The sequence below is a fragment of the Opisthocomus hoazin genome, chromosome 14 (genome assembly GCF_030867145.1).
Source record: "Opisthocomus hoazin isolate bOpiHoa1 chromosome 14, bOpiHoa1.hap1, whole genome shotgun sequence".
Lineage (NCBI taxonomy): Eukaryota > Metazoa > Chordata > Aves > Opisthocomiformes > Opisthocomidae > Opisthocomus > Opisthocomus hoazin.
The window spans coordinates 22,509,171-22,535,702 of record NC_134427.1 but is presented as its reverse complement, the minus strand read 5'-3'; the positions used below and the strand labels follow the sequence as shown (position 1 = coordinate 22,535,702).

At 58.8% G+C, this 26,532-nt stretch overlaps 2 protein-coding genes across 3 annotated transcripts; both read left to right on the top strand.

Moving 5' to 3' along the window:
• The first annotated feature begins 5,284 nt into the window (after positions 1-5,284).
• Positions 5,285-10,802, top strand: ASB12 (ankyrin repeat and SOCS box containing 12). The gene is made up of 3 exons (XM_075435825.1): positions 5,285-5,494; positions 8,067-8,912; positions 10,136-10,802. Exons 2-3 carry the CDS (start codon positions 8,123-8,125, stop codon positions 10,267-10,269), a joined length of 924 nt encoding a protein of 307 aa, XP_075291940.1. The 5' UTR covers positions 5,285-5,494; positions 8,067-8,122; the 3' UTR covers positions 10,270-10,802.
• Positions 10,803-12,137: 1,335 nt separating this feature from the next.
• On the top strand, positions 12,138-22,802 carry AMER1 (APC membrane recruitment protein 1). Of its 2 annotated transcripts, none has more exons than XM_075435607.1 (3): positions 12,138-12,198; positions 14,123-17,215; positions 21,257-22,802. In XM_075435607.1, exons 2-3 carry the CDS (start codon positions 14,217-14,219, stop codon positions 21,558-21,560), a joined length of 3,303 nt encoding a protein of 1,100 aa, XP_075291722.1. In that variant the 5' UTR covers positions 12,138-12,198; positions 14,123-14,216; the 3' UTR covers positions 21,561-22,802. The 2 variants fall into 2 exon arrangements, with proteins under 2 accessions (XP_075291722.1, XP_075291723.1); XM_075435608.1 differs by having other exon boundaries at positions 14,123-16,917; positions 21,257-21,385.
• The last annotated feature ends 3,730 nt before the right edge of the window (positions 22,803-26,532 follow it).

The following is a 26,532-nucleotide window of genomic DNA, read 5'->3' as shown; positions in this document are numbered from 1 at the left end:
GTGGCAAGCTGTCTGTCCTCGCCTGTGGGTGAGTCTGTCTGCAGGCGGCTCCCGGCTGCCTTCTGGAGCCTGGGGAGAAGCAGCGCCAGCTCCCTCCCCTCTGGCCTGCTGGGAGGAGAAGGCGAAGAGATTTTTCCCGACAGCTTGGACTGAAGAACCTGCAGTCCTTTTGCTGATGGTATCGTTGAAAAATGCTCTTTTATCCACTTCTTTTTAATTATAACTTCAGTAGCGAGTCAAGGTGGGGTTGCTTTCTTTCCTGAGTGCAAACTCCAGCGAGGTGGGAGAATGCTCAAGGAAGAGGGGGATCCCAGGTGCAAAGCTTGCCTGGTGTTTATAGCCAAGGTTGGAATTGGTGCTTTAACAGCTTGCAGCTGTGCAGCGACAGTCAAGTCTGACAATTAAATACAGATCTGCAGAGCAAAGCAAAATGAGGTGATAGGAGTTAATTTGATGTTTATATGGCTCTCCAAAGTGCTTCAGGGTGCCATTTGGATTGGTAAATTCATGTAAACGGTTCAAATCTGTGCCTGGCAAAGCAGTGTTGGCTATTTTAGTAATTAATTTTAAACCCAGTGTTTTTGACGCTCTGTGCAGGAGGCGAGGGACGTGCCCTGCAGGAGAAGGTGCTGAAGGTCGGCGGGGGACGACGGAGGAACCGTTTGTCCTGGGCTGGTTCAGCACCAGACCCTGTGGCCTTTGTTCCTAAACGCGAACAGCCCTGAACCCTGCCCGTCGTCAGCTGGGGCGGTGAGACTGAACGCGAGGAACAGACCCAGGCCGATAGCTGTTACCCAGCCCCTGATGGGCGTTTTCCACTGCACTGTGCTTCCTGAAAACGGGGTTATTTCTCTGCTATGTATTCAGGCAAAAAAATAACACCTGGTGCTTGGGTATAGGCGGTCCCCAGATGTTTCAAAGCCTTTTTTCCTTCTTGCTAGTTTTAAATGTTCTTAATGTTGTGCCGGTGAAATCCTTCATTTACCTAAATTAGACTTGCCTTGCCTTTAATTGGATTATTAGCATTAACACTGACTGGAATTGATAAAGCTGTAATTTGCATCTGGGGGAAACTCATCGCTTGTTCGAGAGTGTCTTTGCTGAGGGTGATGTAAAACTTCCCCGTGGAAGCTAACTTCAGCTTTGAGGGGGTCGGTTCCATTCAGAGGCATAGGAGTATTGCTAAAGACTTGTGTTTTTAACAGCCCTCAGGAAATGCGTGATGCGGAGTGAGAATGTGGATCGGTAAACCGAATTGGAGGGACGTACTCAAAAGTGGCTGGTTTGAGGTCAAGTCTGCTGTTGTGAGTTCAGATGGAAGCAGCAGTTCCGTTCGTGGGCTTCCCTGTTGAGGTTCAGGCTCGTGCGTGCCAAGGACGCCTTGAAATGTCGATTCATTTTCATTCTGCCTCGGCACGTTCTGTGTTGCAGCAGAGCAAGAATACCTGATTTTTCTGGTGGCAGTGTAACTTTGTACGCAAGTTTTATTCAGTCCAGTTACGCAGCAGGTAAAGATGCCGGTGATGATTTGCTGCGGGTACGTTGTGTGAAGGCTTCACGCGTATACGTAAAATGGGTAAACACCTCTGATGTTGAAGGCAGGCCGCAGATTTGGGGGTTGATGACTTTTAAAAGAAGAAGAAAAAAAAAAAAGGTGTTTGGGGTAAATCTGGCAATTCACCTGGATCAGACATCCTGTTTCAGAAGGGGGGTTGCTGCGGTCTTACCAGCTGCTGGTGGATCCTTCCAGGGCGGGTAGCTCTCCCATGCCTGCTCTTACTGCCTGGCATTTTCAAGAATCAAAAAACCCTTCACTTATGGAGTATATGGCTTGTGATCTCAGGGCAAGGATGCTTTTGGGGGTGGCATGGCTCTGAGCTGATTATTAAAGCTTTGGAATGAGAACCAGCATGTTTTAGTATTGTAAAATGAAAGCGGAGAAGACCCCCAGGTTCTCCCAGGAAGAACTTCTAAGCGTTGCCAGCCCTGGAGCACGCTTAGAAGAGCTTACTGGGGCAGACAGGCAGGTTTATGTGAACTGTCCCCTCCATAACAAAGAGAGGGCATGTGCTGAGTTTGGGTTCTGTATTTCAGGTGCTTAACGACCAGCTTCTGGCATCGGCTTGCAGCCGCCGGCTCCCGCGCATCCTCAGATCTGAAAGGGAAGGGGCTCCTGGAAGGCAGGGGGAGCAGGGAGCCGTCCTGCAACGCTGCCGAACTCCACGGCTCCAACGCTGCCGAAATTCCTTGATGAATTACAGCTTGTGGAGGAGAAGAAATGGTTCCTGGGAGTGGCTGATACACCGGCAGGCTGTGCTGCCGTTCAGCGAGACCTGGACAGGCTGGAGAGTTGGGCGCAGAGGAACCTGACGAAGGTCAACAAGGGCAAGTGCAGGGTCCTGCGCCTGGGGAGGAACAACCCCAGGCACCAGTACAGGCTGGGCCGGACCTGCTGGAGAGCAGCTCTGCGGAGAGGGACTGGGAGTGCTGGGGGACGACAGGGTGACCATGAGCCAGCAGCGTGCCCTGGGTGCCCAGAAGGCCAATGGGATCCTGGGGTGCATCAAGAGGAGTGTGGGCAGCAGGTCGAGGGAGGTTCTCCTTCCCCTCTACTCTGCCCTGGTGAAGGCCCCATCTGGAGTGTACTGTGTCCAGTTCTGGGCTCCCCAGTTCAAGAAAGATGAGGAGTTACTGGAGAGAGTCCAGCGGAGGGCTACGAGGATGAGGAGGGGACTGGAGCATCTCTCCTACGAGGAGAGGCTGAGGGAGCTGGGCTTGTTCAGCCTGGAGAAGAGAAGGCTGAGAGGGGACCTTAGAAATGCTTACAAATATCTGCAGGGTGGGGGTCAGGAGGATGGGGCCAGACTCTTCTCAGTGGTGCCCAGCGACAGGACAAGGGGCAACGGGCACAAACTGAAGCAGAGGAAGCTCCAGCTGAACATGAGGAAGAACTTCTCACTCTGAGGGTGACGGAGCCCTGGCCCAGGCTGCCCAGGGAGGCTGTGGAGTCTCCTTCTCTGGAGATATTCCAGCCCCGCCTGGACACGGTGCTGTGCCCCCTGCTCTGGGTGACCCTGCTTGGGCAGGGGGTTGGGCTGGGTGACCCACAGAGGTCCCTTCCAACCCCGAACATTCTGTGATCCTGACAACATATTTCGTGTGTTGATGCACCCATTAAATAGAAGGGACCCTGGGAGCTGTTGCTGCATGTACAGCGTAGGCGAGGGGTGCTCCGCAGGCGTTTGTCCCCTCTCGCGTGTGGTACCTGAATCACGGTGCTGCTGCTGGAGCCAGGTCCGAGCCGGGCGGCCAGTGGAATGGGCAGGTGGAAGTGCCGGAAAGCTGCGAGCCGACGTTTCGCTTGGCAGGGAGGGAAGCTCCCGAGCTCAGAGGCTTTGCTGCGGTTTGGCAGCGGTTTGTAGCTGCAGGGCAGGAGTCAGAAGTAGCCTCTTGCAATAACTCTGTGTTTGCGACCCTGAGGACTGTTAGCAAATCCTTAATCCCTTTGAAATGATTTATTTGGTACTGTTCAGTGCAAAACTTTTAAATCAGAATGCTTAGCAGTGTCAAATCAGAAAGCTCATTATCTCTGTTCAGCTGCGTTAATAACTGTAATCTCTTTAATGGGAGTAACTTCGCTGGACAGGATTTACCTCCCCCAAAAAAACCTTCTTGACTGGTGTTAAATACACTTCTGCTCTTTAATTCTTCTCCAATTAATGGAGAGTTGATAAAGCCTTGCCTGGAGCGCTGTGGGTCAGCCAGCGGCTCGGGGGCAGCCGCCTGCGCTGGGCGCTTGGGCAGAAGGCGGAGGCTGCGCCCGGCTCCCCGGCCTTCCCCGGAGCCTGACACTTGCCGAAACGGGGCAGGCTCGGCAGGCACCTCTCCTCGGGCTCCCGTCTGGGCCTTGTCTGAACCTCTGACTGCAGAACTCGTGCGGGATGCTGCTTAACACGTTCCTGGGGCTGTGAAGAGAGTCGGTTTGCCTTCTTGCTGTTGAGGGGGGGTTTATCAGTGAGTGCTTCGTACTTTCTGCTTTGTTAACGTTCGGTTCAATCTGTTCCTCACCAAGGAGCTGCTCTGGTTTCCAAGACTTCTTTTCTCAGTTAACAACTAAACAGCAGCAGCAGCAACAAAAGAACGTGCAGTTTATCGTGAAATTCTCCATTCAAGGATTTCTTTTCATCTCTGCGTTCCCTTACAGGTTCCTACATTTCATATTTTCTAACGTGTATTCATTTTGATGTCTGTATCTCCTTTTCCCCCCCCCTCGTACTACGCTGTCTTTTTAATTGCTGCTTTTATTTCTGCATTTTGATGAAAGGGTTTCCAACCAGCCTCGGCTTTTCCAACTGCAGCATCCCCGCTGCGGTTGCAGCTTCGTGGCACTTAAACCCTGAACTCCCCGCTTTTGCTCCGATGCTTATCCACATTTCTCCCGCTCGGTGATCCCGTGCATGGAGATGACTCTGGGAAACGGATGGCTTCGAAGCAGCAATGTATTTTTGAGTGACGTTGGAGAGAGTGAAACTACAAAGAAGTCCAAAACCTATGAATATTGGACACTTTCCTGCTCTCCGTGCTTTTCACGGCGTGATTCCAAACTGCGGGTGCCGTGGCAGGGGGGACACGCGACATCAGGAATGTTTTGCGGAGCCCCCCGGTTTCCCTTCGTGCGGCGGTGGAGATTGTTCCGCTGGATAGCGCGGTTCCCCTCTCGTTATCGAGTACGGCTGATAAGGCTGCCTCAGACCGCCAGACCGTGCCTGCTCCGCCGCCGAGGAGCTTGGAAGAGGTTTGAAGGGAACTGGAGACAATACGATGGCACTTCCCGGCTGACAGCTCTCGATAAGGCAGCCCAGCCGCCGCTCCCCGCGCCTTTCGTTTGTCCCCGTCGAGTTTCCTGCCTTGCTCTGCTGCTCAGTTTTACAAAGCCGCAGAAGCGGTTTTTTCGGGGAGGGAAGCTGAAGGGGCAGCTCAGAGGAGAAATCTGGACCGTCGTTGGTGCCTTTTGTCCTTCTTGTGTTCAGTAAACGGCTCTGGATGTTGCGAATGGATGACGTCTGTGTCGCTCTGACGGTGGAAAAGGCGCAATTTCTGCAAGGGAACGGCGAAGCAAACGCTTTGTGCCTTGCTCGGATGGGTCGCGCAGCCTCCGGCACCTGTCCCAGCCTCCCCCCGCCTCGCTGCCCCTCGCTATATTTACCTAGGGGGAACTTTCCAAGAATGGAAGTGGTAAGATAAAACCCCTGAGGGGCTAAAATTAGCCCTGGCGCCCTGGCCCTGCTCCCCACGGTGGCATTTCAGCTGTGAGCTTGACAGCCTGCATCGTTCCGGGCGCACAGAGCAGGGGTCCGTCCCCGACACAGCAAGATCCTCGCTCTTTCTCTCCTTTTGTTTTTTTTTTTTTGACTGTTTTTGGGTTTTATTGCTTAAATCGAGGGAGCTGGTGCCATGGACCCGCCCTGGCTGTGAGCATCGCCGCCGTCCCAAGGTAAGGCAGCAGCATAATGGTGCCCAGGCAGCGCCGGGCAGGTGGGGGTAACTCAGTAACCAGTTGTAGAGACACGAGGGTGTTCTCTGTGTCCTCCAGCTCCAGCCACCGGCGCTTTCCTGGGGGTCTGCGGGCACACGGCCGGCTTCCTGCTGCTCGTGGGATGACAGTGCTGGGCTGGGCTCTTTGGGGGGAGGAACACCTGTGAGCTCCCTATGTGAGTGCTCACGCTGTCAAAGTCACGTCCCTTTGGAGATGCTTACTTGTGTCTTCAGGAAATGTTTCAGCTGTTTTTTCACTTTTCCAGACCATTTCCCATGGGAATATAACAGCCTTTATTTTGAATTGAATCTGCAGTAACCCCTCCACCCCATGAGCCGTGTGGGTGGGGGGTTTCCAAAGCTCCAGAGCTTGTTATCAGCGTGTCCCCTGTGTAACAGTAATGTTATAATTTCACATATTTCTATATAAACTGGGTTTGTGTCAGTCTCAAGGGTGGGTGTCAGGAGGACGGGGCCAAACTCTTACCAGTGGTGTCCAGCGACAGGACAAGGGGCAACGGGCACAAACTGAAGCAGAGGAAGCTCCAGCTGAACCCGAGGAAGAACTTCTTCCCTCTGAGGGTGACAGAGCCCTGGCCCGGGCTGCCCAGGGAGGCTGTGGAGTCTCCTTCTCTGGAGATATTCCAGCCCTGCCTGGACGCGGTGCTGTGCAGCCTGCTCTGGGTGACCCTGCTTGGGCAGGGGGTTGGGCTGGGTGACCACAGAGGGCCCTTCCAACCCCGAACATTCTGTGATTCTGTGATTCTGTGTCACGGGTGGCAGGGCAGCAGAGCTTTGCCATCCCTCGCTGCCATCCACCTTGCCCTAGGCAGCCACGATGCGACACTGTGCAGGTGGCCGTGCGTGGGGGATTCCTCCGAGCTTGTGGGTCTCGCCACCGCAGACCATCGTGCTCATCTGCATGATGAGGCTAATTGCTCGGTGCAGCTCCTTGCCTCCTCCGAGGGAGGATCAGAGGAGCCGCGTGAGGAGACCGAGCTCAGTCCCTGCCGCCTCTCCCTGAGGAAATCCGAGATGCTGCGACGTGGCGAGAAATCCCTTTGCCCTTCCCGGCGAGTGGCGTTTCCCAGCTGCTCAGGTGCCGGCCGGGATCTTCGCATTCCTCTGCCCCACTGCCGCTCAGACTCGGCGAGGCCGCATCCTGCACCGAGCGCCTGGCCAGCGTGTCGGGGTTCAGTCCCCGGCTCCAGTGGGATCAGCTCAGTGTCCCTTCGCCTTCCTCCCACCGCCCCCTACCCCCTGCTGTAAAAATCCCAGCTCTCTTGCAGCCGCACTCCCTGGGCTTGAGCAGGCAGGAGAGAGGCAAGGGTTTGCCGGATGTTGTTTTGGGAAGGGCGATGCTGAAAGTCCTCCATCGAACCAGCCACCTTCACAACCACTGCATCTCCTGTCTTGAAGTCAAATCCCTTTGCAAAGTGGCAGGGTGGAAAAACCTTGCAATCATAGAATCCTAGAATGGTTTGGGTTGGGAGGGACCTTAAAGATCATCTGGTTCCAGCCCCCCTGCCATGAGCAGGGACATCTGCCACCAGCCCAGGGTGCTCAGAGCTCCATCCAACCTGGCCTTGAACCCTGCCAGGGAGGGGCCAGCCACAGCTTCTCTGGGCAGCCTGGGCCAGTGTTTCACCACCTTCCTAGGGAAGAATTTCTTCCCAATATCTCATCTAAATCTGCCCTCTTTTAGCTTAGAGCCGTTCCCCCTTGTCCTATCACTACACCCTTTGTGAAAAGCCCCTCTCCATCCTTCCTGCAGCCCCTCCAGGCACGGGCAGCTGCTCTAAGGTCCCCTCTCAGCCTTCTCTTCTCCAGGCTGAACAGCCCCAGCTCCCTCAGCCTGTCCTCGTAGGAGAGGTGCTCCAGCAATACTCCCGGCTTCTAAATTAAAAATCCTCCAAGTTTTCCGTGGGTCCCAAAATACTTGGAAGTGCGGGTGCTGCTGAGGCTTCCAACAGAAGCCTTGGCTGATAGGAAGCAGGGTTGATTCCTGCTGTTTTCCAGCGTGCCCTTTGCCTGGCACCTCTTACAGAGGCCAGCTGGGTGGGGTGACTTTGGAGGGTTTTGGGAAAATGGGTGGCTTCCCCCACCAGTGGGGTGCGGAGCCCTGGCAAAGCCTGTGGCCACCCAGCAGCCTGGCTCCGAGCATCCCGTGAGTAGCCTCGTACCCTTGACCGCCTCGGCGGCTAGCAGTACAGCATTAAATAATTTTTTAAAAATTAAGTAGAAGCCTGTGAGCTCCCCCGTGCAGTGTTTGAACTCCAACACCAGGTTGAATTATCTCAGCGTGTTCTTCATCACAACGTTTTCAGAGGACACGGCCCACGCGTGTGCTACAGCAAAGACCTCCGTCTTTGCTCTTCCCCAGCGTGGATTTCCTCACCCATGGTGGCGGGGCGATAAGCATGTCAGCAGCATCGTAATCCAAATATTAAAAAAAAAATAATAAAAAGATGATGTTGGTGTCAGGGGGCTGGTTCTAACCCTGGGGTGGTGTCGGTTTTGTTGTCCCATAGATCTTTGGCTTTACCATTTACAATGAAAGCCGTACCTGAGAGACAGACCAAAAAAAATGAGCCTGATGGACATCACGAAAATGTTCTCCATGCTCCAGCCTAGAGAAGATGAAGAAGACAACGGAGAAAGCGAGGAGCTGAACCGAGCGGTATCCGAGGATGATTACCAAACCCTCGACACCCTCTTGTCCCAAGAGAGGTACAAGAAGTTCATCAACTGCAGGAGCGGCTGGGGGGTACCCAGCACCCCGCTGCGCCTGGCCGCGGCACGGGGCCATGTCGGGAGCATGAAGGTCCTCCTGGCCCACGGGGCCGAGGTGGACAGCCTGGATGTGAAAGCTCAAACCCCGCTCTTCACCGCCGTCACCAACGGCCACCGAGAATGTGTGGAGATCCTCCTGGATGCGGGGGCCAGCCCCGTCGGCAGCGTCTACAACAACTGCTCACCGCTGCTCGTCGCCGCGAGGGATGGGAACGTGGACATCCTGCGGCAGCTCCTGGACCACGGTGCGGAAACCAACGTTCAAGCCAGGCTGCCTGAGTGGGCTGCCAACTCGGTGGCTTGTTCTGGTCCCCTCTACCTCGCCGCTGCGTACGGGCATCTGGAGTGCTTTAAGATGCTGTTGCTTTACGGCGCTGACCCCGACTACAACTGCACCGAGGAGAGGGTGATTGCCCAGATCAGGGAGCCCAAGACTCTGCTGGAAACCTGCCTGAGGCACGGCTGCAGGAGCGAGTTCATCAAGCTGCTCGTGGACTTCGGAGCCAACGTGTACTTGCCCAACGTCACGGCGGACAGGACGGCAGCCTGCAGCAAGGGCCTGAAGCTGCTGCTGCAGGCGAGAGGTGAGCTGCGTGCGCGGCCCCGGGGCTGGAAATGAGCGCTAATTTTGCTCGTTTGGGAGCAAGTTGCTTCAGCTTCCCCTTCCCTTCGCCTCTGCTTCCCAACAGCCTTACCCAGCCTTGCCTACAAGCTTCAGCTCCCTTTGCAGCATCACTGATCATAGAATCATTAAGGTTGGAGAAGACCTCTAAGATCACAAAGTCCAACTGCCAACCCAACACCCCCGTGCCTGCTAAACCATGACCCCAAGTGCCACATCCACACGTGTTTCGAACCCCTCCAGGGATGGGGACTCCACCACCACCCTGGGCAGCCTGGTCCAATGCCCGACCGCTCTTTTAGTACAGAAATCTTTCCTAATGTCAATCTGAACCCCCCGATGCAACTCGAGGCCAGTTGAGAGCGCGGGTCTCTCTAGTCTTAAACTCTGGAGTATCATCACTGCTTACTCTGAACTCTTCTTCCTCCCTCTCCCCCCGTGACTGCTGTGTTCAGGCCAAAAACCCCAAGTCTCCCACGCTGAACACAGCACAAAGACGACGTCAGAAGGTGAGGGAGGGTAGGTCCACCACCGGTGATTGAAGCTGAGGGCTCGGATACACGTGCTACAGCAGGAAACTCCTCAAAGAAAGTGCTGAGATTTGGGGGGAGAGGGTCAGGGGAGGGGTTGTTTCCACCAGATCCCACTGCTGGCTGCGGCCGGAGGCAGGCTGCCTTGGGCTGGGCCTGGGGTGAGACTCGGTGCAGCCACCACGCGCGTTTACGTGGTCGTCTTCCCCTTTGGATGCACTGCAGCGGCTGCTTCTCACGAACATTTCTAGACGCTCGCTGAAGAAGCTGCTTGCAGTGAGGGTCCTCGCTGCGGTGGGTGCTGGGCTGGAGCACACAGGGGCATTTCCGCAGCGTGGTTTTTCCCCTTAAATCGCACATCTGTGGGGTTAAAGGCTGCTTTTCACCATTCCTTTCCTTTCTGCTGCTCAACTTTGGCTCTCCTGTACCACCTGCGTCCAGGAGAACTGCACTTCTTTCCGTGTGACGGCGGAAGGTCTCATCTCAGTGTGCCCAGCTCCCGTGCAACGCTCGCTGTGGCCGAATACACAGCGTAACCCGCCCTAGCACAGCCGCTGTGTTTCGGTCTGTCGCTGTCCCTTCGCCTGGGTTGGGGGGAGCGTGGCTGCGCGTCGTGAAGGTGGGCGTCTCATTTCTCCTCCCTCTCCCCACGCAGCTCAGCCCAAGTCCCTGATGTCTCTGTCCCGGCTGGCACTGAGACGGCTCCTGAAGCTGGCTGCCCGCCCGCATGCCCTCGGCCAGCTGGACGTCCCGATGGCGCTGGCCAACTACCTCCGACACGAGCCGTGACGCGTGGCCCGCCACGAGAGACCCCCGCCCTGCGCACGGGTCGAGCCTCCCGATTAAAAGCCGCTCTGTCATCTGCGCGGTGGGAAACTGCCACTTGTCTGTGGTCGCCAAGTCATTCATTGCTTCCACGGCGTCTCCAAAAATGTGATGCCGGCGTGAAAAGAGGGGAAGGGAAGGGGGGGGGAAAGCAGGAGACGTCGGCTTCGGCTCCGCAGCAGGGTGATGGCAGAGCAGGATCTGACTGAGCTGGGTTTGGGTTTAAGCCTTCTTCACGGAAGGGTTTTGCACCTTCGATAACGGTGGGAGAAGGCGTGGAGGGAGCGGAGCAACGGCCGCGTTGGGACAAGCGGGGAGGAGGGAGGCAGGAGTGGGCGTCGTGCCTGCGGGTCTGCCCTGCCGCCTCCAGCCCCCGGCCCTGAGGTTTCGCGGTGCCTCCTCCGCTCGCCAGCCTCTCCTTCGCGTCGTGGCCGAGGGGTCTTTTGTGACCGGGCAGGTTTTTTTTAATTAAAAATGTTGCTGTTATTCTTATTAAATTATCGTGACGCGCTTGGGGAAATATCCTTCAATGGGGAGAGCCCGGCAGCCCAGCCGGCGCCGTGGGGAAGGGACGTGGGGCACTTCTGCTGCCCACCCGGTCCCTCGGCCGCTCCCTCCATCTCCCCGCCTCTCGCCACCGCTGATGAGGACAACACCCATGGGCAGCGCAGATCGCCGGCAGCTGATGGCTGAAGCCCACCTTCCACTCCTCGCACCTCGAACGCCAGCGCTGTCGGGGCAGAGGCGCGTGGCTGGCGGGACCTGCGTGCTCTTTGCGAAGCACCGGTACCTTTTTATGTCATTTATAGGCTTGTCGCAAAGGTGCTGGGATCTGTTAATGAGCATCTGTTAATTAGAACTTCTTCCCTCTGAGGGTGACAGAGCCCTGGCCCAGGCTGCCCAGAGAGGCTGTGGAGTCTCCTTCTCTGGAGATATTCCAGACCTGCCTGGACGCGGTGCTGTGCAGCCTGCTGTGGGTGACCCTGCTTGGGCAGGGGGTTGGGCTGGGTGACCCACAGAGGTCCCTTCCAACCCCGACCATGCTGGGATTCTGTGATTCTGTAGGCTGTGGGGCATCTCCCCTTGGGAGGAGGCTGGAGAAGGTGCTGAGAATCGCTCTGTGGGGACCGGTGGGAGGTGAGGGACCTTGCTCTTCTTCTCGGAACCCCCCGCTTTTAGAATCCTAGAACGGTTTGGGTTGGAAGGGACCTTGAAGATCATCTGGTTCCAGCCCCCCTGCCATGAGCAGGGACATCTACCACCAGCCCAGGGTGCTCAGAGCTCCATCCAACCTGGCCTTGAACCCTGCCAGGGAAGGGCCAGCCACAGCTTCTCTGGGCAGCCTGGGCCAGTGTTTCACCACCCTCCTAGGGAAGAATTTCTTCCCAATATCTCATCTAAATCTTCCCTCTTTTAGCTTAGAGCCGTTCCCCCTTGTCCTGTCACTGCACCCCCTTGTGAAAAGCCCCTCTCCATCCTTCCTGTAGCCCCTCCAGGCACTGGCAGCTGCTCTAAGGTCACCCCGCAGCCTTCTCCTCTCCAGGCTGAACAGCCCCAGCTCCCTCAGCCTGTCCTCCCAGTAGAGGTGCTCCAGCCCTCGGATCATCTCCGTGGCCTCCTCTGGCCCCGCTCCAGCACATCCACGTTCACACCGCCCCCCCCGTGTATGTGGTCACGTCCCGCAGCCCCTCGCCACCCACCGCCCCCCCGCCTGACGTCACAGCGGCCGCGTCAGGCGGACCCGCCGAGGCCACGCCCCCTCCCCGCCTCACAGAGACCACGCCCCCTCCGCCGCAGAAAGCCCCGCCCCTGCCGGCCGCGCCGGGCGGACCCCGCTGCCCCCGCGGCCTGGGCTGGCGCGGGCCGGGCCGCGCCCCCCCCCCCGAGCAGCCGGTAAGTGCCGGGGAGCCGGGCCGGGGCCCTCCCGGGCGCCCCCGAGGGCTGCGGCCGCAGGGCCGGGCCCCGCGCCGCTCCCCCGCCGCCTCCCGCAGCGCTGAGGCGGCCGCGCGCTCCCAGAAGTTTGGCGGGGCCGGGGGTGGGCAGGGAGCCGCGGCTGCCATCACCGCACCTCCGGGGCCCGGCCCCGCTCCCCCAGGCCCCCGGTCCCCCTGCCCCGCTCCCTCAGGGCCCCGGCTCCGGTCCCCCCTTCCCTCAGCCCCCCGCTCCCTCAGGGCCCCGGCTCCGGTCCTCACTTCCTTCAGGGCCCCACTCCCTCAGCCCCCGGTCCCCTGGCCCCGCTCCCTCAGGGCCTCGGCTGCGGTCCTCCCTTCCCTCAGCCCCCTGCTCCCTCAGGGCCCCGGTCCCGCTGCCCCGGGCCCCGGCCCCGCTCCCTCAGGCCACCCGGGCCCGCCCTGCCCCGCTCTCCCGGGCCTCCCCTCCGCCTCAGCCTGCCCTCGGCCACCCGGGAAGTGGATCGCCGCCTCTTCCCATTGTCTCCTTTGGTTTGTCTTTTTTTCCTTCAAAAACTCCCTTTTTTCCGCGTCTGATGGATGTCGGCGTTTGCCCGCCGTGTCTCTGCTCGCCGGGGATGCCGGCGCTGACGTGGAGCCAGAGCGGAATCATTTCCAAATGGATTTGTGAAGTCTCGCTCCTGTTTGGCTTCACACCCTCGAAGCCGCCTGCGTGCGGTTTGCTTCCAGGCCTTTCCGAGCGGATCCGGGCGCGGAGGATCTGGAGAGAGCCCAGAGGCGGCTAGGGCTGGGGCAGGGCTGGAGCAGCCCGGTTTAGGTGGTGGGAAGGAGGGTTTGCCCACCAGCTCGGAGCGGGACGGGTGGGTGCCAGGGTTGTCGTTAATTACAGAGGCAAAGCAGCACCACGACCTTCCCCAGACCAGGGCAGGTGGAAAAAAATCACACCTGAAATGGCCGGTTGGCCGCCGGGAGCTGGAGGCCATCATTTGGGGGTGGTTTTATTTTGGGTTCGCTGGCTGAACCCGGCAGAGAGCTGCCCCGGCCTCACACCAATAAGCACCGAGCCTCGGGCATTGCAGCTTAGCAGCGCACTGCGATTTTTATTGCGTTTGCTTTCTCCAGCCTCACCTCTGCAAAGGAAACGTTATTGTTTTAGTTCTGTTACCAGCATCGACCCGGGATCAAATTTAGAATCTACCTCTGCTTCTGGGATAATCCGATCAGGGTGGTTCGTGGCGGATGTTGTTAATGCAATTCTTTCTCGCTGGACAGATGATTTTAAAAACAACTGAAATCTGCTTTTAAACAAAAAAAAGGATTGTAGAGGGCTTTCTCTCTGGACATGTGCTTAGCGTAAGGGCTGCGTCCTGATTTGGCTCTCTGTCCAGATGCTCTCTGTAGCTTGGTGCGAGGTCTGGGAGAGCTGGGAGCAGGGTTTGGCAGGTGACAGTCCCTCTCCCTCTGGAGCAGCCCCTGTTTCCCTGCTCCAGGGCCACCAGTAACCGAGCCCCACCACCCTGGTGGCAGAAAGGCAGAGGATCCAGAAGGGCTGGAGCAGGGCGGCTCGGGGTGGGGGGATCCGCAGGGGTTGGAGCCAGGGCGGCTCTGGGTGGGGGGATCCAGAGGGGTTGTAGAGGGGTGGCTCAGACCTGCCTATCCCCGGGCAGCAGGGACGCTGCCGATTGGAGGCACGTGGGTTTCTGGCACTTGTGAACTGGTGAATTGAAGCATTGCAGTGTTTTCATGCCCGTCTTTTAAGGAGCGGAGGGAGCCGAGCGACTGTCGGAGGCTTTTGCAGCTCCGGTTCCAGCTGGTGAGAAGGCTCTTTGCCTTGTGCCACCCGCGCCTCTGGCTTCGCACCGTCTGCCACCAGCTCCTCACCCTTCTCACTTTGCTCTTTGCTTTAGATCAGCTGCGATGCTGCGGTCTCCGCGCCCAGAAGAGGACTCCGCATCCAAAGTCACCGTTTCCAGCTAGATGCACCCGAAGTGACCGGCTGCCATGGAAACGGGCTGCGCGGAGGAGCCTGCCCAGACCAGGTCGCAGTCGGTGGGAAGCGACCGGCGGCGGGAGCAGAGCGGGGACCAGCTGCCGGAGCAGGGCAACGCCTCCGTCGCGGCCGCCGACCCGCCGCAGCCCCAGCCGCCCCCCGGCAAGCTGAAGAAAACGGCTTTCAAACTGTTCGGAGGGAAGAGGAGCATCTGTACGCTGCCCAGTTTCTTCGGAGGCAGAAGCAAAGGCCAGGGGAAAGCAGCCTCCAAAAAGGGCCTCAGTAAATGTAAGACGCACGACGGGCTCAGCAGCGCGGTGTATGACAAGGATGGCACGGCGCAGCCAGAAAGCCCCTCGGAGGGGAGCAGAGACTCGCGTCCGTGCCCTTTGCCGAGCTCCCAAAGCGCTCACTTGGCTGCAGACACCACCGCCAAGTTTGACTTCGGCCACCAGGACAGCTCTCCCCCCGGCAGCATCGAGGGCTGTGAGAAGAAGCCCAATGGAGACAAGTCCTCCTTGCCCAGACCCAAAAAAGGCCTGAAAGGGTTTTTTAACAGCATCCGGCGTCACCGGAAGAGCAAGGCTCCCGAGTGCGAGAAAGCAGAGCTCCCCGAGTGGACCGGGGATGCGGAGGAGGCCGGCAAAGCTCTCGGGGTGGGAGCGGAGAGCCGAGGGGCTGCGGAGGGAAGGGGGCTGGGACCTGCCCACCTTGCCGCGGCGTGCCCGGGGAGCTCGGAGGACAGCTGCAATGGCGGTGAGGCTGCTGAGCCCGTCTGTCTTGTGGCTGACGAAGGCAGCTCTGAGGGCGACGCGGTGGTGGTGCCGGGGAAGGGGGACGATCTGGATGTGAAACCGGAGGGCGACGGTGTTGCCTGCACAGAGTTTGACTGTGGCAGTCTCCTGCAGGCCTTTCAGCCGGACTTCGTGGACAACGACCCTCCCTGCCTGCACTCTGGGGACCTGCTGAGCCTCATCTTAGGAGATGTCACATCCCTGAAGAGCTTCGATTCCCTGACGGGGTGCGGAGACGACATTGCTGAGCCCGACATCACTGAGAGCACCATCTCTGTGGAGCGCAGCAGAGACGCTGCGAAACGGAGCTCCTGCCTGGTCACCTACCAGGGCGGTGGGGAGGAGATGGCCATCCCCGAGGAGGTGGAGGAGTACCTCCACCAGATATGGAGCAGCAACGTGGCGGGGGACCGGAGCTACGGAGCTCAGGTGTCGAGCAGCAGCCTGGAGACACATGCCTCCCACGAGGCAGAAGCCCACCCCTACCTGGGGGATGCAATGGACGGCGTTGACCTCCTGACGCCGCAGAGTGACCAGCAAGAGTCCGCCCCTAATAGCGACGAGGGTTATTATGACTCCACGACGCCGGGGCCGGAGGACGAAGCCGGCGATGGGCTCGGCGAGCTCAAGAAGGACCGTCTTCCCAGAGACAGTTACAGCGGTGACGCACTTTACGAGTTTTACGAGCCTGACGACGCGCTGATGAGTCCCTCTCACGGGGAGGAATCCCTGTTTGAGAGCAAAGTCTCACGCCCGGGGATCTTCAGCTACTTCTTGGACTTCTGCCCCGCTGCTGAGAAGAGCCTGAACCAGGCGGTGGAGCAGAAAAGAGGGGTGATGGAGACGGAAGAAGAGCGGCTAGCGGCCATCCAGAAAGAGCTGCTGTACTGGGAGCTGCAGAGGGAACCGGTCTTGAAACGACTCGATGCTCCCGCCAAGGAGAAGTGTCCCCGGGAGAAGCAGTGCGTTGAATGTAAAACCAGAGCAGCCGGCTCGATTGGCAAGAATCAGAGTGGCCTTGGCGGCGAGCAGCTGGCCTCGCACGCCCCGAACAGGGCTGGGAGTGGGGCAGCTTTGGTGGCCAGAGCGGAAAATCCAGAGTGGAGGGATTTCCCGGGGAGTCTGTGTCCAGAAAACTGTTACAACAGCCAAAAAGCCCAAGGAAGTTGCCTTACTCAGCTCGCGAAGAACAACCTGGGGTTCAATTCGGACCCAGATTGTGCGTTGTTTGGGGGCTCCCTCCGCGGCGGCGTAGCCCTGGCCAAAGCGGGGATGTTCCCCGGCTACAGGCTCCCCGAGCGCGAGCATGGTGGCGGAGTGGAGACCCCCACCGGCAAGCCCCGGGTGGGCAGCGAGCCCGAGCACGCTGTGAGCTTCTCGCAGGCGCTGGTGGAGTTCGCCAGCAGCGGGACCCTCTTCTCCAGCCTCTCCGAAAGTCTGGGGAGCTCCACCTCCGGCTCTTCCTTCACCCAGAACCTCCCTGACCTCCCCACCATGGTCACCTTCGACGTCGTCGACGTGGAGCAGGAGGGAGAAGGGGAGTGCGAGCAGCACCCCGAGATGAACGCAGGCGAGGACATTGCCGAGGCCTTTGACGACAGCTACGGACGGAAAGAGTCGTTGGCCGAATGTGACGAGAGAATGTCCCCGGGCTACCCCCCGGGCTCCTTCCAGAGCTGCAACTGGGGTGTTGCCAGCCTGCCCCGGCACCTGCGCCTTCACGGGCTGAGCCCCTCCATGCCGGCCCCGCTCTCCGTTGACCGGAGGAGCCGGTCGCTGGACACGGAGAGCCTGGAGTTCGAGCTTGCCGACTCGCAGGTTGCCAAGAGCGGCCCTCAGCCATGCCGGCTCTCGTCGAAGCAGGAGGGTGGCAAAAAGGACTCGTGCGGAGCAAGGAGGAGCAGGAGCGAGGAGGAGGGTGAGCTGGCAGCTCCGGACGGGGGGTTGAGCTGGCCGGGCTCGCAGCACCTCCGGGCTGCCGGGGGGATGAAGCCCTGGGGTTTCGCTCCAACCGCCGCGACAGAGAGTGCTTGGGAGCCATCGGAGCAGCCGGGCACCGTGGTGTCCCCTTTCCTGCCTCTTGCCCGGAGCGTTGCTGGAGAGACGCCGGAGAGGCGGCCCCAAGAGCCGGAGCCGAGCAGGCGCCTGCTCAGGCCCTCCAATTTACCTCTGCAGAGCGACGCGAGATGGTGCCGGGAGGCAGCCGGTTCCTACAGGTACCACGGAGAAGTCGCCGCCAAAAAGCCGTCCCGCTTGCTACCCTTGGGAGAAACGGAGCCCCAGCTGCCCGCAGGCTTCGGTTTCGCCCGCTCCCCCGAGAAACGCGCCAAGTGCAAACCCGTCGGCATCGCCCAGGGCGTCCCGCAGCATCCCGGCGGCAGCGCCGATGCCGCGAGGAGCCCGGAGTGCTGCAGCGAGCCGCTGAAAGGCAAAGCCGTCGCGGGCCACGCGCTGCCCGCCGGTGGCCAGGCCGCAGCCGTGAACGTCGCCGGAGCCGAGTAGCTGCTCCGGGGAGCATGTGAAAAGGGTTGCGAAGCGCGGGGCAGGGAGAAGACACACGTCAGCGAGCAATTTGCGAGTGACTTGAGTTTGGACTGGGGCCGGTGAGGATGTGCTCCTCGGCCACAGTACGTGGTCCCGCCGCCTTGGATGCGCTGGCGGGGTTGGGAGCTGCCTCCGGGATTCGTACGGGGACGCGGAGGCGCTCCCGTGTTCTCCAGCGCGAGCTGCCGCGCTCCCAACGCCAAGCGCGGTGGCAGCCCCCGGCACAGGCTCACGTTGCTGCTAGGAACAAAGCCGGGGACGGACCCGTTGCTGGTGCGGCAGGTTTGGAGCGGGGAGGAGCGAGCCTTGGGGCAACTTTGGGGAGAAACTGGGGGTTTTTTTCTTCCTCTTCTCGGTGAAGTGTTTTGGTTCAGACTCACTTTGAATGTTTGCTGTCGCGGTCTCAGCTGGGGGGAAGGATGCCGGTTGTTTCCAGAGTGAGGACAGGAGGCGAGGCAGCTGAAAGGGGAACTTTGCAGTAACATTTTTATTTATTAATTTTTTTTTTTTCCCCCTTGCCCCTAAGGAAAGCAGGAGCTTTTGAGTGTGTGCCAGTAAACGTTTTCCAGGTCTAGTTTGAATTCGCTCCAAGATGCCGCACTCGGAGAGGTGTGCTGTCGGTGGTGTCCCTTTTCAGAACAAAGTGTCGGTCCCTGCTTCGTCGGGGTCTGTCTTCACGGTGCGTAACTCCCGGCAGAAACCTTCCCCCTGCTTCGTCCCGCACTCCTCGCCTCTCCCGGGCCGTCGGCACGCGGGCGAGGTCTGTGGAATAAGCTAAATTCACACCGTACCTGCGGCTGCAAAGCTGCGGGTGCTGTTACTTTCTTAAAAAGGAAATTTTGTGGGTTGTTTGTTTTTATTTGAATCAGTTTACATTTCTTTGCTTTATATAAACTCATAGGAGGGAAGTATTCTGTGAATTGGAGTACAAGGTGTAACGCAGCCAAAACGAAGCGTCCTGGCTTCTTCCGACCGGGGGGAACATAAAAGCTGGCGGTCACCGCAGGTTTGGGATTTCTTTTCCCTCCTGGAGGGAGCGTGGAGGAGGGACGCGAGCTCAGGAGACGGAGGTGGAGGCGGTCATTCGAGCCCCTGGAAACAGCGGTTTCAGACCGTCGGTCCTCGAGGCCTCTCCCGCGTCCTCCGTGAGCTCAGACACGCGTGATTCTGAACCAGACCTCCCCGTCCGTCACTTACGCAGCTTCTTCCTCCGTCTGTCCGGGCGCCGTGTTCCGATTTGATTTCAGCTACTGATGATTTTTGTTCCCCGCCCCTGGCTTGTCCCCTTTCTGCTCTTTGCCAGCAGAATTTGTAGCATTTAAAAAAAACATCCCAAGCTGGAAGTACCGGTGTTTGCTGCCCTCTCCGGAGCAGAGAGCGGGGCGAGGGGTGGCTCTGACCCGCTTTTCTGACCGACCCCAGCCCGCAGCGAGGGACCCCCCCGGACCCGGCTCTGGTGGGAAGTGTCGGCTGCTCCCTGGCATCACCACATCCGCAGGCACGAGCAGCTGCCTGGGGCTTGGGTTTGCTTCCCGCCAGGCAAAATGAAGTCCCAGTATTTCTTTCTGAGCGGAGACTCCTTACCGCCCCATCCGTGCAGACCTGCAGGGAGCTGCGGAAGGCAAAGCCTGGCTTTGCTTGCCCACGGGTGACTTATTTATGGTTTTTTTTTCTTTCCTGAACAGACTGCTGAGGCTAGAGTTAGACCCATGTGTGTATCCATGGGCTTAGACCTTCATTTTTCAGTATTTTCCTACCAGTACAGCTGCAGGGAGTTACCGCGGGAACCCACCGTGCCGCGTTGGTTTTCTCCTCCTGTCCCCTCGTGCAGCCGGGGAGGATTTCGCGGGACAAACTCAGCTCTTGGTGCCGCTCCCGCCCCACATCCCCGACCCGGAGAGGAGAACGCGGTCAGCCAGCGAAAGGTCCCCTCACCTCCGAGGGTGTGCAGGCTCCGCTCGTCAGCGTCTGCTAACGAATATTGCCTAATTGGAATAAGTGGAACGGGCTCCCTTCTTGCTCGGGGTAAGGGCAGGGTCAGGTCTCGGTGCTGCACATCTCGCCGCCGCTCATGAAATAAAAACCACAAGCAAACAGCGCTGGCGACGCCGGAGACGTCGCGCGCGGACCGGCCCTCGCAGGACTTGCTTGGCCTGAGCAGCAGCCCCTCGCTGGTTTTTAATTTCCGTTTTATTTTGGCGTGTCACCAAAGGCCTCTCGCGGGTGAAGGGGGCTTCGCGTAGCGTTTTGTTTAGACACGGTGCAGCCTTTGCCAAAGTCTTGGTGAGGTGTGGAAGTGTCTCGGTGCTAAAATGAATGTTCAGCTGCAGTGCATGTCGCTAGGAATAGTTCTTTCGGTTGTAGGTACGTGAGTGAGAACAGCTTCTGGGCTCGAATGTGTGAAAGCAATACAGCCAAGGCTTGATAACCTGACTTTATACCAAAGGTTTCTCCTCTTAATGTGATGTGAACTAAACGAAGCAAGTATCTGTTGATTTAAAATTGGTTTTCTGAAAGTGTTTTTGGAGCTAATTTGCGGGATTATTGGTGTGTTCTGCCCCATTAACCCAAAGAAATAAGGATTTTCAGTGTGCTAACCCAGCCTGTGAGTTATCAGTGCTGTGGAGAGGTTGGATTTCACTGCCTGAAGTGTACTGCTCTTCCTGAAATACCTGTGTGACCCGGGATGAACAGGATCACCAAACGGTTTGGGTGGGAAGGGACCTTCAGAGGCCATCTAGCCCAGCCCCCCTGCCATGAGCAGGGACATCTTCCACCAGACCAGGGTGCTCAGAGCCCTGTCCAACCTGACCTTGAATGTGCCCAGGGATGGGGCATCGACCGCCTTGCTGGGCAACCTGGGCCAGGGTTTCACCACCCTCAGCGTAAAAAATTTCATCCTTAGAGCCAGTGTAGACCTCCCCTCTGTCAGCGTAAAGCCGTCACCCCTTGTCCTATCACTCCATGCCCTTGTCACAGCCCCTCTCCAGCTCTCACAGGTCCCTCCAGGCACTGGAAGGCTGTGCTGAGGTCTCCCCAGAGCCTTCTCCTCTCCAGGCTGACCAGCCCCAGCTCTCCCAGCAGAGGGGTTCCAGCCCTTGGATCATTGCTGGGGCCTCCTCCAGCCCCGCTCCCACAGCTCCAGCTCTGTCCTGTGCTCAGGGCTCCAGAGCTGGACGCAGGACTCCTGGGGGGTCTCAGAATCCCCCCCCTCGCCCTGTGCCCACGCTGCTGGGGATGCAGCCCGGGATGCGGCTGCAGACCAGGTCTTCTGGTCTCGAGCTGCATCGATCGTCAGTCGAATACTGCCTTACCTGAGGAACTCAAATCTGAGAGTGGGGGCTGAGGCTTTCCGTGAAAAAGGGCTTCTGAACCAGAAGTAATTCATAAAAATCAGGAACAGCAGATTGTCTTGCCAAGATATCAAGGAAGAACTCCCGTTGAGGAACTCACCTGAGTGCAGCCCTTCCAGGGAAGGTCCTGCCTCGCGGTGATGAATTATGGCAGTTAATTTGTGTGTAAACCGCTGCCGTTCGGGTCACTCTACCAAGTGGTTCTGTATTGTGTTTGGGGGACCTTGGGGTTTTTTTTGTTTGGTTTTATACACATAAGAAAATGGTCAATTTTATCTATTTTTGTATAGTTTTGCATTTTATATTCACGGGGAAATTTTACGGACTGTTCTTTTACTCGTGTGTGTTGTCTTTTTAAAGTGGTGTGGTTTACCGTTCCGATGGAGGAAAGGCGATGAATTATTGCTGCTGCTGCCGCCTCTGCCCGTGCAATGCAAGGAAACCGCCTCGCTCCACGTCCCCTCCTGCCGCGTGCCGCTCCGCCAGCGCCCGGGCCCGCACTGAGGCCCGGCGGCAGGTCCCTTGCCGGCACACACGCTCTCTGTTTGCACACACCGCTGAGACCTCTGCTTTCATATCGCTTGGTCACGCTCGTCAACTGTTATTTCTTTCTTTAAGCTTTGCTTTTAATCTGGATTTGTGGACTTTGATGGTTTCTCCCTGAAAGTGGTGTTGACCGTCTTCAAGCTAGAAAACCGCAGGTTTCAGCTGGGGCTTTCCCTTCTGCGTGCTGAAATTATTTTGTCCAAAATTGAGGCTTTTCTGCAGTCCCCGGGCAGGAGATGTGCTGGCTGCTGCGCGGTGATGCTCCTGAAACCGGTGACAAATTTCCTTTCCCCTCGGTGCTCCCCGGCCGGGCTGGGGGCTCGGCTTTCGCCCTTGCGCAGGCAGCGTCGCCCGCTCCACCTCTGAAGATTGCTCCTTAACTAATCCTGGGGCTCCGCTCGGGATCAGCGGGGCCTTCCTCCTCCTCCTCCTCCTCTCCTGCTGTGCTTGGCTGGAGCCCGGGGAGCTCCACCCCTGCCGCCCGCGTTGCCGGCACCCGTCGGGCATCTCCCCGGAGCAACGCTGCCTTCGGGTCTGGGATCGGAAACGGCGAGGAGAGCTGCTGGGGAGCCAAGGGCCGGCGCTCGTTGTCGTGGCTCTTCTTGCTTCGGTTTTCGTCTGGGTGACCGAGCGTGGTGTGCTGGGAGCCAAGCCCCGTGCGCAGCCCCGCGTGGGGCCTACGGGCCGAGAGAACGTCTCTGCAGACGGCCACGGCGATTAACGGAGCAGACAGGACCGGCGTCAAACAGGGCCGTGCAGAAAGGAAATGAAATGCTGAAAAGCTAAAAGATTACAGCTGAAAGCAAATTTTTTCCCCTTCTTCTGCCCCCCGCCAATGCCAGCAGAGATGGCAGTTGCCGCTGGGACATTTGGCGCTGCGTAGATGTCTCTTACTTAAATTGCGCTGTTTTGATGTCTCTTACTTAAATTGCTCTTCACCCAAGCGCACTTTTTGTTTTTATTTTTAAGTGGCTTTGCCCCTTTTCTGGAGTGGGGACTGGACGGGAGGTCGCTCGGCAAACATTCCTGGGGCGCGTGGACCCGCGCCGCGCGCCACATTCCCTCTGCCCCCGAGTTCGGCGGCTTCCTCCTCTCCCGCTGGGGCTGCCCGCTCTGCGTGCCGGTACCGAGTCGCCCGAGAAGCTACACTTGGGTGAAGCGATGAATTCAAGTCTAGAAAAGCCTCTCAGTTCTAAAATTAAAAAAAATAATCATCATCAGCCCTTGTCCCCCGTGGCCCCGCGCCGGGCCGGTCTGCGGGTGACTGCTCCCAGCTGAGCGACTTGTCTGAATTTTGGGGTTTTTTTTTTTGTTTTCTTTCTGGTCGCATTGCTACTCGTCCTTTCAACTTTTTAATGTATTGATTGTGTTTTAAAATGAATGTTCCTTTCACTGAATTCTAAAGAATAAACTTCAGATTTTTAGAGAACGTTGCATTTCACTCGTGGTTTGTTTTTTCCCTGCTTATTTTATAGAACAGAATCACAGAAACACTGAGGCTGGAAAAGACCTTTCAGATCATCGAGTCCAACCGTCCACCCAGCGCTGCCAAGCCCACCATGTCCCCAAGCGCTGCATCCACACGGCTTTTGACCCCCCCCCCCAGGGATGGGGCCTCCACCGCTGCCCCGGGCAGCCTGTCCCGGGCCTCGACAGCCCTCCCGGTGAAGAAACGTTCCCTGACACCCAACCTAAACCTCCCCCGAGGCCGTTTCATCTCGCCCCATCACTTGTTACTCGGGAGGAGAGCCTGACCCCGCTCACTGCAACTTTTCAGGCCATTGTGGGGAGCAACGGGGTCTCCCCTCGGCCTCCTCAGGCCGAGCCCCCCCAGCCGTTCCCCACGGCACTCGTGCTCCGGACCCCGCGCCAGCCTCACCGCGGCCCCTCGACGCCTTCCCCGCGGTGAGGGGCCCACAGCTGAGTGCGGGACTCAGCCGCGCCGGGGCCGAGCAGAGCGCCGGTGAGATGCCGGCTTAGGGCCGCGCTGCCAGGCACAGCGCAGCCTGGCCCTCTTTCTTAAGCTGGGTGTGATAATTAGCAGCCAGCCCATTAATTAAGGGAGTTGTCCCCCCACAAGGGATTTGTGGCCATGAAGCTCTTCGGACTCCGCTTCTGCTGCATAACCTGGGCTAACAAGCTTTGCTGTATATTTAATTTCATCTTTATCTCTCAGAATCCCCACTTGAAGCAGATCTCTCTGCTTGCGGGGGTGTGAAAGCGCAGACGAGTGCCGGTCGAGGTCGTCCAACGCCGACGGGGCCAGGCAGGACCTGCGTAACGTGGTTGGTATCACGGGAGGAAGCATTTCAGGCAGGAAAATCCCCTTGTGCCTTCCCAAAGTCTGCAGAGATGGAAAAAAATAATCGAAAATAATGTTTCACCTCGGAAACAGGCAACGCTGAGGAGAAGCAGGCTGGGCGCTTCGGGACGTTTCGGGCTCGTTGCGGGGAAGGAGTGGTGGCTGTTTAATTGCTGTCTTCTCGCGGAGGGCTGGATTCCGCCCCTGAGCATCCCTGGGCGCGGCGTAGAGCCGCTCTGCACATCGCTCCCTCCGAGCGGGCTTTTCTTCTGGAAGCTGCCCCAGCTCGTCAAGGCAGAGCTGCGGACCTGAGCCTGGAGCCGAGGGCCGCGGAAAGGTCCCAAGCCCCCAGCCGGCTCTCGCCTCCCTCCCGAGATCGTGGGGCCGAGCTTTCCCAGCGTCCATGGTTCCTCTCCTGCACACGGAGTCTCCGCCACCGGGATGAGCAGCGGCTTCCCTGCCTGCTCCTCCGCCATCCTGCCGGGATAACCCCGGTCCTTGACTCCCACCTGGGCTGAGCAGCCGGCGGCGGCGGCAGCAGCAAGGCTCTCGCTTTCTGCTTGGATCCCCTTCCCTTCCCCGGCAACGGGCGCTGCCAAGCGAGGGCTCCGAAAAGGAGCCGTCAAGCCCACCGGTGCTGCGAGGGGCTGTGGATGACCCCCAGCGAGCCTGGAGCAGCTCCTTGCAGCGTCCCCCGAGCGACACAGCGATGCTCTGCATCCCTCCGGTCCGGAGGGCAGCGGTGGGGTGGCCTCCGTGTCACCCCCAGCTCAGGGGCAGCACCCGCCTCCATCTTCTGCCCCGCCAAAGGTCCTGCAAGCGCTTTGCTACCATTCCTACGAGGAGAGGCTGAGGGAGCTGGGCTTGTTCAGCCTGGAGAAGAGAAGGCTGAGAGGGGACCTTAGAAATGCCTCTAAATATCTGCAGGGTTGGGGGTCAGGAGGACGGGGCCAGACTCTTTTCAGTGGTGCCCAGTGACAGGACAAGGGGCAACGGGCACAAACTGAAGCAGAGGAAGTTCCAGCTGAACATGAGGAAGAACTTCTTCCCTCTGAGGGTGATGGAGCCCTGGCCCAGGCTGCCCAGGGAGGCTGTGGAGTCTCCTTCTCTGGAGATATTCCAGCCCCACCTGGACGTGGTGCTGTGCAGCCTGCTGTGGGTGACCCTGCTTGGGCAGGGGGTTGGGGTGGGTGACCCACAGAGGTCCCTGCCAACCCCCACCATTCTGTGATTCTGTGATTCTGTGGGTGGTTTCATTTTTTCGCTATGCCCATGGCCTCTTCCTCCACCCAGCTCAAGCAGAGGGTAGCACATCCCGTCCCGTCCTGCCTGACGTTACGGGGCTGGCAGCCAGCAGTCCCCGGCCGGGTCAGCGCAGCCGGGGTCGGTCCTGGGGTACCTGTCCTGGGTGCAGAGCGGTGCCCAGCATCGCCGCGGCAGCCGGGTTTGGGGGTTTCTGGCCTCGCAGCAGGGCTCTGGGTCCCCCCAAGGGTCCTGCTGCCATCTCCAGGGTAGCAGGGGCTCCGTCCCAGAGGTTTGCTTTTAATCTCTCTGTCTTTAATACGATTTTGAAATCTGTTTTATGCTGGCAGGATCTGGGGAAAGAAAAGGAAAAAAAGGAGGTTTTTTTTTTCTGATGCATGAACTGTCAGTGAAGGCTTTTTTTGGGGGGGGTATTTTTGTTGTATTAGAAAGGAGAAGAAGGGAAGGGGGAGTTGAGGCAAAAGGAAAGGCTGCTGATGGTGTCCCAGCTGCTTTGGGCACGGAAAATATCGCAGCAGCAACAGCCAGACCAGCCTGTGGTCCTTCTGCTCCCCAAAACCCCTCCGCTGGAGCCGGGCAGGCTCTCCCCGAGCAGGGGCTCCCCCCGAGCAGGGGCAGACCCGGGGTTCGGAGTGGCCAGACCTGGGGGTCGGAGCAGCCAGACTCGGGGTTCAGAGCAGCCAGACCAGGGGTTCGGAGCAGCCAGACCCGGGGTTTGGAGCGGCCGGCGCGTGGGAAGGAGTCGGTGAGCGGGCGGCAGAGCTTGTTTTTGGGGAACACCCTTTGGCAACAGCAAGGCGAGGGGCTGCAGGTCTTGGGGACCATCCCTCGCCCTCCTGAACGCCCTTTTTAACCAAATTCCCGCTCTTTGCAGGAATCCTGTCTGGCCGCGCGGAATTTTGGCCCAGTTTCGATGCTGGGCTGACCTCTAAGGGAGAGCTCAGTGATTGCAGTCACTGGGCTGGAGCACTGCCGAGCTGGTCTCCCCCAAAGTCCCCCCGCAAGCCGCCGAGGCTCGGAGCGCTTTCTGGGGACGCAGCGCAGACCGCTCTGGCCTCCGCCATTCCCCGAGCCTCCGACATCAGCCGCTCCGCGTCGCAACCCCACGGCGAGGTACCGTAAGTTACTATAGCCCAACTCCGTCGCTGTGGGCTGGGTGCCCACCTCCGCGTGGGACTGCTCCACCCCACCTGGGCCTCCTGATGGGCTTCGCTCCATTTTCCCCCTATTTTCTCCCCCCTGTTTTTTTCCGCCGAGTGAGCAGAGATGGGAGCAGAGAGGTTCTGGGCGCCGAGATGTCTGGTTTCGCCCCGGTGGGGACGCGGCGCTGGCCGTGCGCTGCGCGCATGGGATGAGCACACCAGCGCCGCGCGCTGATGAAGAGCTCTTCTCATCTCCAAGCCATGCACATGGGGGTCCCTGGGGGCCAGACCTCCGGGGCTTCGCGGCTGAGCGGGACCCGGGCGGGCAAAGCCACCGGCACGGTGTGCGCAGGCACCAGCCGGCGTCACGGACCCCTCAGCCC

Excerpts from the sequence above, each read along its gene's own strand:
- ASB12 (XM_075435825.1), top strand. The coding sequence starts at position 8,123 with ATGAGCCTGATGGACATCACGAAAATGTTCTCCATGCTCCAGCCTAGA. Across the intron at positions 8,913-10,135 it reads GCTGCTGCTGCAGGCGAGAG|CTCAGCCCAAGTCCCTGATG; the intron begins GTGAGCTGCGTG and ends CTCCCCACGCAG.
- AMER1 (XM_075435607.1), top strand. The coding sequence starts at position 14,217 with ATGGAAACGGGCTGCGCGGAGGAGCCTGCCCAGACCAGGTCGCAGTCG. Across the intron at positions 17,216-21,256 it reads GAGGCAGCCGGTTCCTACAG|TGGTGTGGTTTACCGTTCCG; the intron begins GTACCACGGAGA and ends GTCTTTTTAAAG.